This window comes from Trachypithecus francoisi, unplaced genomic scaffold (assembly GCF_009764315.1).
Source record: "Trachypithecus francoisi isolate TF-2019V2 unplaced genomic scaffold, Tfra_2.0 Lachesis_group8, whole genome shotgun sequence".
NCBI classification, from domain to species: Eukaryota; Metazoa; Chordata; class Mammalia; order Primates; family Cercopithecidae; genus Trachypithecus; species Trachypithecus francoisi.
Window position 1 is genome coordinate 98,012,317 of NW_022681473.1, and position 13,872 is coordinate 98,026,188.

At 40.6% G+C, this 13,872-nt stretch overlaps 1 protein-coding gene across 3 annotated transcripts in view; it reads right to left on the minus strand.

Moving 5' to 3' along the window:
- Positions 1–13,872, minus strand: part of SLC35F2 (solute carrier family 35 member F2) — a 70,244-nt gene that overhangs the window by 19,454 nt on the left and 36,918 nt on the right. For 2 of the 3 annotated variants that reach the window (XM_033205354.1, XM_033205355.1), the window contains exon 2: positions 3,093–3,268. In XM_033205354.1, the coding sequence (XP_033061245.1) occupies positions 3,093–3,268 (176 nt within the window). Of the gene's footprint in view, positions 1–3,092; positions 3,269–8,680; positions 8,813–13,872 lie in introns of all 3 variants that reach the window. The other variant, XM_033205356.1, reaches the window with a different exon arrangement.

The window sequence follows — 13,872 nt, forward strand, 5'->3', positions numbered from 1 at the left end:
CCTATGTAACAAACCTGCAAATTCTGCACATGTACCCCAGAACTTAAAAAAAATAATAACTTTTTAAAAAATCCCTTTCCTATCATAACAGAAATACAATTTCTGGATATGAGCTTGCATGTCGCCATTTCTGACAAGCCACGGACTATCCTAGGAAATGAAATGTTTTCCTAGAAATTAATTGGTTATTTAACTTCTATCTATGGGCTTCTTCAAAGAAAAGACTGCATGTGATCATTCTTTTGGAAGAGATGTGCTTGCAAGTAAAAAATAAGTCCATGATAAGTTTGAGAAAAGACTTAGTGGCACACTGAAGAAACACATTTTATTCCCCCAAATTTATCAAATTAATTGGATTCACTACTTTGGAGAATCTGGAATCACAGGAGATGCAGAGTTGGCACATATATGAGAAGGCTTTATGGCAAGATAACTCACAAATAAAAGTAGTAAGAATCATAACCAAATAATTATCAGTAAAATCCAATTAGCAGGAACATTTTGAAAACACATAAATAGGCCGGGTGCGGTGGCTCACACCTGTAATCCCAGCACTTTGGGAGGCCGAGGTGGGCAGATCACCTGAGGTCAGAAGTTTGAGACCAGCCTGGGCAACATGGAGAAACCCTGTCTCTATTAAAAATAAAAAAATTAGCCGGACATGGTGGCAGGTGCCTGTAATTCCAGCTACTAGGGAGGCTGAGGCAAAAGAATCACTTGAATCTGGGAGGCAGAGGTTGCACTGAGCTGAGATTGTGCCACTGAGCCGAGATCATGCCATTGCCTTCCAGCCTGGGCAACAAGAGCAAAACTCCGTCTCAGAAGAAAAAAAAAAAAAAAAAAAAAAAACACAACAACACAGAATTAAGTCTTCCTAGCATCAAATGGCATAGGAAGTACCTAACAACCATCCCTTAGGGAGACTAACTGCACTGATATATTTGGGAGTCTCACCGAATTCCTGAAGGCCAATGCTTCCACAAAGAGCAAAGTATAGGGTTATTAACCATGTATAGTTCCACTCCCAGCTCTTTTTTTTTTTCTTCTTTTGGAGACAGGGTCTTGGTCTGTCATTTGGGCTTGAGTGCAGTGGTGCCATCTTGGCTCCCTGCAACCTCAGCCTCCTGGGATCAAGCCATCCTCCACCTCAGCCTCCCAAGTAGCTGGGACTACAGGGACATGCCATCATACCCAGGTAATTTTTATATTTTTTGTAGAGAAAGAGTTTCATCATGTTGCCCAGGCTTGTCTTGAACTCCGGGCCTCAGGTGATCCTCCCACCTCCAGCTGCCTAAGTGCTGGGGTTACAGGTGTGAGCCATCACACCCAGCCCTAAATTTCAATAAAAACCTTTAGATAGCTGGTGCATGGGATGAAATAAATTACTGTAATTTCCTGAATGTGCACAGTGCTGTCCTTCTTCACTGGATTCACTAACCTTTGTGAGGCTTTTTCTTCTGCTGTGTCGGCCACATGATTCAAAAGCAAGTAGTAAATTTAGAATCAGACCTTCAAACCCCTTTACAACGAAGGGTTAAACTAAAGTTTTAAAAAATAATGAAGCTGGACGGGCATCTGTAATCCCCACATTTCGGAAGGCCGTGGCAGACAGATCACGTAAGGTCAGGAGTTCGAGACCAATCTGGCCAACATCTCCATTAAAAATACAAAAATTAGTCGGGTGTAGTGGCACGTGCCTGTAATCCCAACTACTAGGGAGGGTGAGGCAGGAGAATCGCTTGAACCCAGGGGGCAGAGGTTGCAGTGAGCCAAGATCACGCCACTGCACTGTACTCCACCTGGGTGACAAAGCAACACTAAAGCTGTAGCTACCAGGAGTTTGTGGGGAGGGAAGGAGGAATGAATAGGTGGAGCAGAGGGATTTTTAGGGCAGTGGAGCTGTTCTGTTTGATACTGTAATGGTAAATGTATGCCATTATACATTTGTCAAAACCTATAGAATGCACAATACCAAGAGTGACCCCTAAGGTAAATTATTGATTTTGGTTAATAATAATGTATCTGGCTGGGCCCAGTGGCTCACACCTGTAATCTCAGCACTTTGGGAAGCCGAGGTAGGAGGACTGCTTGAGCTCAGGAATTCAAGACCAGCCTGAGCAACATGGTGAAACCCTGTCTCTATAAAAAATACAAAAATTAGCTGGGCACAGTGGCTCACGCCTATAATCCCAGTACTCTGGGAGGCCAAGGCAGGTGAATCACTTGAGGTCAGGAGCACGGTGAGACCCTGTCTCTGCTAAAAATACAAAAATTAGCCGGGCGTGGTGGTGTGCGCCTGTAGTCCCAGCTACACAGGAGGCTGAGACACAAGAATCACTTGAGCCCAGGAGGTGGAGGTTGCAGTGAGCCAAGATTATGCCACTGCACACACACACAAAAACAAACAAAAACAAAAACAAAAAAAAAACCCAGAGACCTGATCTACACAATCAACTAATGTTCCATTTACCATCTTTATTTAGTTGTAAGTAAATATTTTGGAGAGTAAGGTTCTTGACTTTAAGTGTTTTTAATATCCTCTTAATATTTTAAAATATTTTTTAAATTGGGGGGGACCTAACTTGTAATGACATTTATACTTTTTAGGTCGGGTCCAATGGCTCACGCCTGAAATCCTAGCAGTTTGGGAGGCTGAGGTGGGCAGATCACTTGAGCCCAGGACTTAAGAGACTAGCCAGGGCAACATGGCAAAAACCCTTCTCTACCAAAAAAAAAAAATTAGGCACGGTGGCACACGCCTGTAGTCCCATCTTACTAGGGAGGCTGAGGTGAGTGGATCACTTGAGCCTGGGAGATCAGGGCTACAGTGAGCCAAGATTGCATCTCTGCACTCCAGCCTGGGTGACAGAGTGAGACCCTGGCTCAAGAACAAACAACAACAACAACAACAAACACTTTTTTTGGACAACTTCTCTGTTACAAACAGTATGGTGCTACTTTAATCAACAGTTTCAGAGAATTATGCATAAGTCTCTAGTCACTACTTTCACAGAATTCAGAGGTGTCATACTTTTCTAGTAATTTTTATGAAGATAATTTTGTTGAAAAGGTAATTTCCACATTTGACATACCTGATCGAAATGCCAGCATCGTTGTATAAATTAGGAACAGCAAGCAATAATTGATAAAGCTCTGAAGCATGGGGGTGTTTACTTTGTATCTTTCTGCCAAATACTGGCTGGTGATGGCTGTCCCACATATACACAAGGACAACATCTGACCCAGAGCAATTGTTTTCAAAATATTCCTGGAAAATAAGGGAAGAAATCAGAATAGCTTGCAAATAAGTTATATACCTTACACACACACACACACACACACACACACACACAGCTAAACACAAACGGAAATGCTAATTATTCCAGGTGATTCTTCATTTTATGAAATAAATATTTAAATGTTAGTTATTGAAGGACTACATTTTTATTCTCTTTTATCTTTCTGATCCCCTCCATTCCCACAAAGGCATAGTCCCCCATTTCACTGAACATCCATTTAGAGATCATTTTGATTACTTGACTATAACATACTTTGTAAAGCACGTGTGTGTGTGTCTTTTTTTTTTTTTTTTTTGAGACAGGGTCTTGTTCTATTGCTCAGCAGTGCAGTAGTGCAATTGCAGCTCACTGCAGCCTTAACCTCCCAGACTCAAGCAATCCTCCCACTTCAGCCTCCCAAATAACTAGGACTATGGGCATATGCCACCATGCCCAGCTAATTTTTTTTTTTTTTTTGGTAAAGATGGGGTTTCACTATGTTGCTCAGGTTGGTCTCAAACTCCTAGGCTCAAGGGATCCTCCCACCTCAGCCTCCCAAAGTGCTAGGATTTCAAGTGTGAGCCACTGTGACTGGCCCTTACCCTGCATTTCTAACATGGAAACTAATTAAAGAAGCAAGTCGAGACAGAAGAGTCTACAATAATACCTATTTTCTGGATCAGACAATTGGAGAGATAGCAATATGGTTAACCAAGATCCTAAAGGCAGAAGGAAAAGGCATATTTAGAAAGGATAATAACTCCATTTTGGACATGCTGGATTTTATTTAATGACGAGACAGCCAAGAAGAAATGTCCAGTAGGCAGCTTGGAGCTGGAAGAAAGGATTGGATTGGAGAAATAAACTTGAGAATCATGAGCATAAAGGTGGTGGCTGAAAGGGGGACATAATGAGATCACTAAGGCATATAACTAAAAATTGGGAAGAAAAGAGAGCAAAAAAGAAATACTGTGGGAAACAGCAATATTTAAAGGGCTGGAGAGGCTGGATGCGGTGGCTTATGCCTGTAATCCCAGTACTTTGGGAGGCCAAGGCAGGCAGATCACTTGAGGTCAGGAGTTTGAGACCAGCCTGGCCAACATGGTGAAACCCCGTCTCTAGTAAAAATACAAACATTAGCGGGGTGTGGTGGCGGGCACCTGTAATCCCAGCTACTCAGGAGGCTGACGCATGAGAATCGCTTGAACCCAGGAGGCAGAGGTTGCAGTGAGCTGAGATTGCACCACTGCACTCCAGCCTGGGTGACAGAATGAGAGGAAGGAAGGAAGGACGGAAGGAAGGAAGGACGGAAGGAAGGAAGGACGGAAGGAAGGACGGAAGGAAGGAAGGGAGGGAGGGAGGGAGGGAGGGAGACTCATTAGAGATGGAGATAAAGGGGCATGGCCAGAGAGGTAAGGGGAGAACTAGGAAGGAAGAAACAATCTGGAGGCCTAGAGAAGATGGTGTTTCAAAGAGGAAACTTTTTCTAAGTATTCTTCCTGTCCTACTGCCATTCTACCCAAATCCAGTCTCCACACTGCAGCAGGAGTGATGTTTTGAGTGTTAATATGATGAGATTATTTCTCATGTCTAAAACATAAAATAAAATAAAAATAAAAATAAAACCTTTCACTGGCTGGTTCCCCTCTGGCCTTAGGTGAAAGCCACACTTTAAAATGGCCCTACAGGCAACCCACCATCTGAATCTCCAGCCTCACCTTGAACTACTCTCTCACAGCATGTTTCATTTTTAATTTTTAATAATTCTTCTAAAAAATAACAAAGTATGTATAATGTATAATCAACATGTATCTATGTATCTATCACCTCAAAAAATAAACAATTTGCCGGGCACAGTAGCTCATGCCTGTAATCCCAGCAACTTTGGGAGGCTGAGACAGGAGGATCACGAAGTCAGGAGTTCGACACCAGCCTGACCAACGTGGTGAAACCCCATCTCTACTAAAAATACAAAATTAGTTGGGCGTGGTGGCGTGCGCCTGTAGTCCCAGCTACTCAGGAGGCTGAGGCAGGAGAATCGCTTGAACCTGGGAGGTGGAGGTTGCAGTGAGCCGAGATCACGCCACTGCACTCCAGCCTGGGTGACAGAGCAAGACTCCGTCTCAAAAAAAAAAAAAAGAAAGATAAAGAAAGAAACAATTGTCAGCTGGGCATAGAGGCTAATGCCTGTAATCCCAGCACTTTGGGAGGCCGAGGTGGGTGAATTACTTGAGCCCAGGAGTTCGAGACCAGCCTGGGCAACATGCCAAAACCCCATCTCTACTAAAAACACAAAAATTAGCCGGGCGTGGTAGTGCATGCCTGTAATCCCAGCTAGTAGGGAGGCTGAGGCACAAGAATAGCTTGAACCTGAGAGGTGGAGGTTAGAGTGAGCTGAGATCACACCACTACAAAAAAGAAAAAAAGAAAAGAAAGAAAGATTTGGCAACATCAAAGTATCCCACGTGTGTTCTCTCTAATCTCTTAGGCCTCCTGAGGTAACTAATGAGAACTTAGTATTTATTATTTTCATGCTTTTCTACATATTTTAATATTTATGTAAGTATCCCTAAGCAACAAATAGCATTGTTTCAAAATTTTAAATAGACGGCATCATACTGTATATACTTCTGCAACTGTGGTTTTGAGCAACAGGGTTTGAGAGAGCCATCCATATGAGTTCTTGTTCTTCCTTTTCAGTACTGTATAGTACTCTACCACATGACTACATCATGCTTTATTAATCCATTCCATCATTGATGAGTATTTTGGTTATATTCCTTTTTCTTTTTGTTTTCATATGTCTTTTGATGTAATTTTCTAAGAGTTTTTTTCTAGTTTTTAGCCAGGTGGTACAAATGGGTTACAGATGGCGAGGCGTGGTGGCTCACACCTGTAATCCCAGCACTTTGGGAAGCCCAGGAAGCAGGATTGCTTGAGCCCAAGAGTTCAAAACTGGGCAACATAGTGAGACCCCATCTCTATTAAAAAAAAAAAAAAAACACTTTGGGAGGCCGAGGCGGGCGAATCACAAGGTCAGGAGATCGAGACCACGGTGAAACCCCGTCTCTATTAAAAATACAAAAAATTAGCCAGGCGCGGTGGCGGGTGCCTGTAGTCCCAGCTACTCAGGAGGCTGAGGCAGGAGAATGGCGTGAACCCGGGAGGCGGAGCTTGCAGTGAGCCGAGATTGCGTCACTCCACTCCAGCCTGGGCGACAGAGCGAGACTCCGCCTCAAAAAAAAAAAAAAAAGAAAAAAGGGAGGATTTCTTGAGTCCAGGAGTTCAAAAGAGCCTGGGCAACAAAGTGAGACCCTGTCTCTATTTTAAAAAAAAAAAAAAAAAAAAAAGGGTTATAGATATGCTAAGATTTAATCTCCTCAGTACTCAGGATGGCCTGATGGGAGCCATCTAAGGCATCTGGAGAGATCCAGCCAGTTGCATTCTGCTGAGAGCAGGAAACTCAGAGTGTCCTACAAATATAATTACTTTCTATTTCTACAATAAAGTTTAAAGGAATCACTTGCTCTGGACATATCCAAGAACGGAATTGGACAAGATGGTGTTTGTTCTTAGGGCATGAGCATCTTCAGTTTTGTTTTCCTAGATTGCTCTCCACAGGGTTATACTACTTCATGTAGCTGAGTCTGGTACTCTCAAAAGGAAGGAATCTCCATTCTCTAAGGGGAAGGTGATGATGTCAAGAACTGGCCAAATCCAAGGACATTATTTTAGGCTACTGGAGGAAATGTACACCAAGATGAGCCAAAAGTTAAGGATTTGCTCCCCTACAGGTAGCATTCTTTCTAGGCACGCTCTACCCAGCACTGGCTGATAAGCTAAACCAGATCCAGGAGTTGCTATCTCCTTCTCTTGTGCACACTTCCTCTTGAAGGAGGCATGGTTTGCATTGATTCAGGTCCTAGGCTGCCCTATCCTAGACAAAGGAAATTCACCACTTAGTCCGGTATAGGGCACCAGGAGTCTCCGAGAACGTGGGGCCAAAGCCAAAGGATGAAAAAGTTCGTTTATTTTATGTCATTATTCCCAGCCATATGCTTCTCTCGGGAACCATGTGGGGAGAGGTACCCGGCTGAGGAAATGATTCCAATTTTCCTATATTTCATTGTTCAACTAGTACCTATCACAGTTCACAATCTCAATAACATGATCCTGACAACAGCCCTGAGAAAAGTCCTATTGCACTCATGCTACAGATGGAGAAGATGAGACTCAGAGCAGGTCCAGAATTCACCCATCGTCATACTGTCTGTAAAAGGCAGAAGAGATCAGTGCTCCTAACTATTAAAAGACCAGATCACAGAGTTCAAATTTGCTTAAAGGTGGCTCACATCTGTAATCCCAGCACTCTGGGAGGCCGAGGCGGGTGGATTACCCAAGGTCAGGAGTTTGAGATCAGCTTGGTCAACATGGTGAAACCCCGTCTCTACCAAAAATACAAAATTTAGCTGGGCATGGTGGTGTGCACCTGTAATCCCAGCTTCTCGGGAGGCTGAGGGAGGAGGATCACTTGAACCTGAGAAGCAGGTTGCAGTAAGCCAAGATCGTACCACTGCACTCCAGCCTGGGCGACAGAGTGAGAGTTTGCCAAAAAAAAAAAAAAGGATGGGAGAGAGAGAAAAGAGAGGGAGAGAGGGAGGGAAGGAGGGAGGGAAGGAGGGAGGGAAGAAGGGAGGGAAGGAGGGAGGGAGGGAGGAAGGAAGGGAGGAAGGATTCTAAGGAAACTTCCTCTCTTCCCTGGAAGGAAGGCTCAGAATTGCAGAATCTTAGCACTAACCCACTTTAATCAAGGAAACTGGGGCCCAGAAAAGAGTAGTGTTTTGTCTCAGATCACACAGGAGCAGAGCTAATGCCCGAATTTCCTGGCCATTAAACATCTGCTGTCCCTCCTACAGCACACAGTCTTGGGATAACAAGTGGGTCATCCCTCACAGTTGGTATCTTCCGATGTTCTATCTCTTTCTCCTTCCTCTCTTTCCCCTCATCCCTCTCTTCCCCTCCATCCTCTCTCCATTATGATTTTGTAACAGAGTTTATATTAGAAAACCCCTTCAGGCTGGGCGCGGTGGCTCACGCCTGTAATCCCAGCACTTTGGGAGGCTGAGACGGGCGGATCACTTGAGGTCAGGAGTTCAAGACCAATCTGGCCAACATAGTGAAATCCCGTCTCTACTAAAAATACAAAAATTAGCTGGGCGTGGTGGCGGGCACCTGTAATCCCAGCTACTCAGGAGGCTGAGACAGGAGAATCGCTTGAACCTGGAAGGCAGAGGTTGCAGTGAGCCGAGATGGCGCTACTGCACTCCAGCCTGGGCAACAGAGCAAGATTCTGTCTCAAAGCAAGACAAAACACCCTTCTTCAAAGCATCCCTGTACCTCACCTTGCTGTCAAGAAAGAGGGAGCCTGGCCTCGTCTCTCTCCTCCCAGTAGTCACACTGCTTCCCTGTACATCATGGGGGAGTTGGACGTCCAAAGTACCAGGCACAGAAACTCTAACCAAGTGGCTGATAACCTAATCAAATTGAGAACATTTTTCACATCTCATAATGGACTTGAAAGCAATTGTAAATCTGAAATAAGTGAGAATAAAAAGTGTGGAAGCATTAAGCCCTCTTCACAAATTGACAGGATTCCTACAGTAAGCTCATATCTGCATTCTAAAATAGCACAATTAAGCAAGCTGTCCTCCGACTACTATAAACTGTAACCATCTTCTAAAAAAAGGAGAGTCACAAATTGAGTATGGAGATTTAAAGTTACAGAAATGCACTTTCTTGGCTCCAAATCATAATGACCTCATCTATAATAGAAGAGTGAGAGAGAAAAGCTGGGGTGAGAGGGAGTAGGAAATTGAACAAAGGAAGAAAGAAGACAAAAACACTCAGACGTATAGACACTGAAGGCCTCAAAACAATTTTTGTTACTTACAGCTCCACATTCATGTTTGTATAAAATTTGTACAAGGTCCTGGTTCATGTGAATTCTGAACAGAGGAACTCTCTATACCATAACAAAACCTGTTCCTGTCTAAGCAAAGTTGCCAGAAGAAACATGCATCCGACCTTCGGATATATCCTGTCCCGGTTTTTCTAACAGAACCTCCACTAAAATGAACTTCAATGGCAGGATATGATCCAATTCCAAGACAAATTTCCCCCAAGGCAGCTTCATACCGGGGGAGCCAGCCTTCCAGAATACACAGCAAACAAGAGTTATGGATCACTGAGGGCAGGAGTGGACAAACAGGTAGAAGATGGGCTGAGTAAGGTCACTTCCAACCACATTATTGTTAGAATCTATTTTATAACTTTAAGAATTTAAGGAATGAGGCCAGGCACCGTGGCTCACGCCTGTAATCCCAGCACTTTGGGAGGCCAAGACGGGTGGATCACTTGAGTCAGGAGTTCGAGACCAGCCTGGCCAACATGGTGAAACCCCGTATTTTTTGTAAAAATACAAAAAAAAAAAAAAAAATTAACCGGGTATGGTGGTGCGTGCCTGTAATTCCAGCTACTTGGGAGGCTGAGGCAGGAGAATCACTTGAACCCAGGAGGCAGAGGTTGCAGATCACACCACTGCACTCCAGCCTGGGCGACAAAGCAAGACTCCATCTCAAAAAAAAAAAAAAAAATTCAAGGAATGAAAGAAGAAAAGATCATGAGGCACTTTATTTCCCCCCTTCTTTCTTCGAGGAAACCTAAAATCTATATTGTAACCTCCCTTCCATTCCAAAATACATACTCATGTACCTGATTTCCAATGAAAATATACTTATATTCGTGTCTTCAGTCACTAAGCTCCTCAGCCATATATTCACCAGAGTTCAATGGTTGTTAATATGTGCCAAGCACAAGGAATTTAGAATTATGACTCATCTATTTTCTAGTCTCAGACTCTCTTTCTTCTCCCCAGAAGATCAGGAAGCTCCACTTTGTGCCTCTACAAAATACCACACCCCTCTATCATAGTACCAACCACACCGCTTATGACTGTTCTTTCCCCAAAACTCTAAGCTCCAGGAGGAAAGTGACATTATATTCTCCATGATTAATAGTGCCTGGCACATAGGGTATGTGCTATTGTTGAACAACCTCAGGAGTTTTCTGTGTGAGGAGTCAGACACACCTCACAACACAAAACCACAATAAAATGAGAAAAGGTTAAAATAAGAGTTGTGCACGCAGCCAAGGAGAAGCAAAGCTCAAGACGTCCTGGGAAAGGTTCACAGAGGAGTCAAAACAATCACACACCCGAAAGGTATTTCAGGAAGATTGAGGAATGGAGGAAAGGCCATAATACGAGTGTGTGCCTAATTTAAACACTAGTTTTACATTATATATACACATGAGACACAGTGATGGGGTGCATTCATATACACACATATATATATATATGAGAGACACAGTGATGGGATGCATTCATATACACATATAATATATATGAGACACAGTGATGGGATGCATTCATATACACACATATATAATATATATATGAGACACAGTGATGGGATGCATTCATATACACACATATAATATATATATGAGACACAGTGATGGGGTGCATTCATATACACACATATATATATGAGACACAGTGATGGGATGCATTCATATACACATACATATAATATATATATAAGACAGTGATGGGATGCATTCATATACACATATATAATATATATATGAGATACAGTGATGGGATGCATTCATATACACATATATAATATATATATGAGACACAGTGATGGGATGCATTCATATACACATATATAATATATATGAGACACAGTGATGGGATGCATTCATATACACACATATATAATATATATATGAGACACAGTGATGGGATGCATTCATATACACACATATATAATATATATAGAGACACAGTGATGGGATGCATTCATATACACACATATATATGAGACACAGTGATGGGATGCATTCATATACACACAATATAATATATATATAAGACAGTGATGGGATGCATTCATATACACATATATAATAATATGAGACACAGTGATGGGATGCATTCATATACACACATATATAATATATTATGAGACACAGTGATGGGATGCATTCATATACACAATATATAATATATATGAGACACAGTGATGGGATGCATTCATATACACACATATATAATATATATATGAGACACAGTGATGGGATGCATTCATATACACATATATAATATATATGAGACACAGTGATGGGATGCATTCATATACACACATATATAATATATATATGAGACACAGTGATGGGATGCATTCATATACACACATATATATGAGACACAGTGATGGGATGCATTCATATACACATATATAATATATATATGAGACACAGTGATGGGATGCATTCATATATACACATACATAATATATATATGAGACACAGTGATGGGATGCATTCATATACACAATATAATATATATATGAGACACAGTGATGGGATGCATTCATATACACAATATATAATATATATATGAGACACAGTGATGGGATGCATTCATACACACATATATATATATATATGAGACACAGTGATGGGATGCATTCATATACACACATATATAATATATATATGAGACACAGTGATGGGATGCATTCATATACACATATATAAAATATATATGAGACACAGTGATGGGATGCATTCATATACACACATATATAATATATATATGAGACACAGTGATGGGATGCATTCATATACACACATATATATATATATATGAGACACAGTGATGGGATGCATTCATATACACACATATATAATATATATATGAGACACAGTGATGGGATGCATTCATATACACACATATATAATATATATATGAGACACAGTGATGGGATGCATTCATATACACAATATATATATATATGAGACACAGTGATGGGATGCATTCATATACACATATATAATATATATATGAGACACAGTGATGGGAAGCATTCATATACACACATACATAATATATATATGAGACACAGTGATGGGATGCATTCATATACACATACATAATATATATATGAGACACAGTGATGGGATGCATTCATATATACACATACATAATATATATGAGACACAGTGATGGGATGCATTCATATACACATATATAATATATATGAGACACAGTGATGGGATGCATTCATATACACACATATATATATATATATGAGACACAGTGATGGGATGCATTCATATACACATATATAATATATATGAGACACAGTGATGGGATGCATTCATATACACACATATATAATATATATATGAGACACAGTGATGGGATGCATTCATATACACACATATATAATATATATATGAGACACAGTGATGGGATGCATTCATATACACACATATATAATATATATGAGACACAGTGATGGGATGCATTCATATACACACATATATAATATATATATGAGACACAGTGATGGGATGCATTCATATACACACTATATAATATATATATGAGACACAGTGATGGATGCATTCATATACACATATATAATATATATGAGACACAGTGATGGGATGCATTCATATACACACATATATAATATATATATGAGACACAGTGATGGGATGCATTCATATACACACATATATAATATATATATGAGACACAGTGATGGATGCATTCATATACACACATATATAATATATATATGAGACACAGTGATGGGATGCATTATATACACACATATATATAATATATATAGAGACACAGTGATGGGAAGCATTCATATACACACATAATAATATATATATGAGACACAGTGATGGGATGCATCATATACACACATATATAATATATATATGAGACACAGTGATGGGATGCATTCATATACACACATATATATATATATATGAGACACAGTGATGGGATGCATTCATATACACACATATATAATATATATATGAGACACAGTGATGGGATGCATTCATATACACATATATATAATATATATGAGACACAGTGATGGGATGCATTCATATACACACATATATAATATATATATGAGACACAGTGATGGGATGCATTCATATACACATACATAATATATATATGAGATTCAGTGATGGAATGCATTCATTTCTTTAGCTCTCTTTATTTACTCTTTCAAATTAGATAGGCAGTCCTCTACTGATTATATATTAAAAAATACTGGGCTTTAAAATAACACTGACACCAAGACCCCAGCCCAAACCAATTGGATCAGATTCTCAGGGGGTAGATTCCAAATATCAGCCTATTTTAAGTCTCCTAGATGAGTCTAGGACACAATCAGGATGGCAAATCACTAAATTATTCTTTCCTTTTTATTTGAAGAAAAAAGAGTTCCAAATGATGGATAAGATGCATTGTTTGAATGCAAATTATGCATTCCCTTCACTTTATGTCTCAATAAATCTGTGCTGCTAGGTTGCATGTTGTCAGCTAAAGGCAGGATTTCATATTAGTGCTAAGACTCCTATGGAACACAGTTACTTGGGGGAGATTTTTAAATCCATTACATCTGCCACCTGTAAATACCTGGTAAAGAAT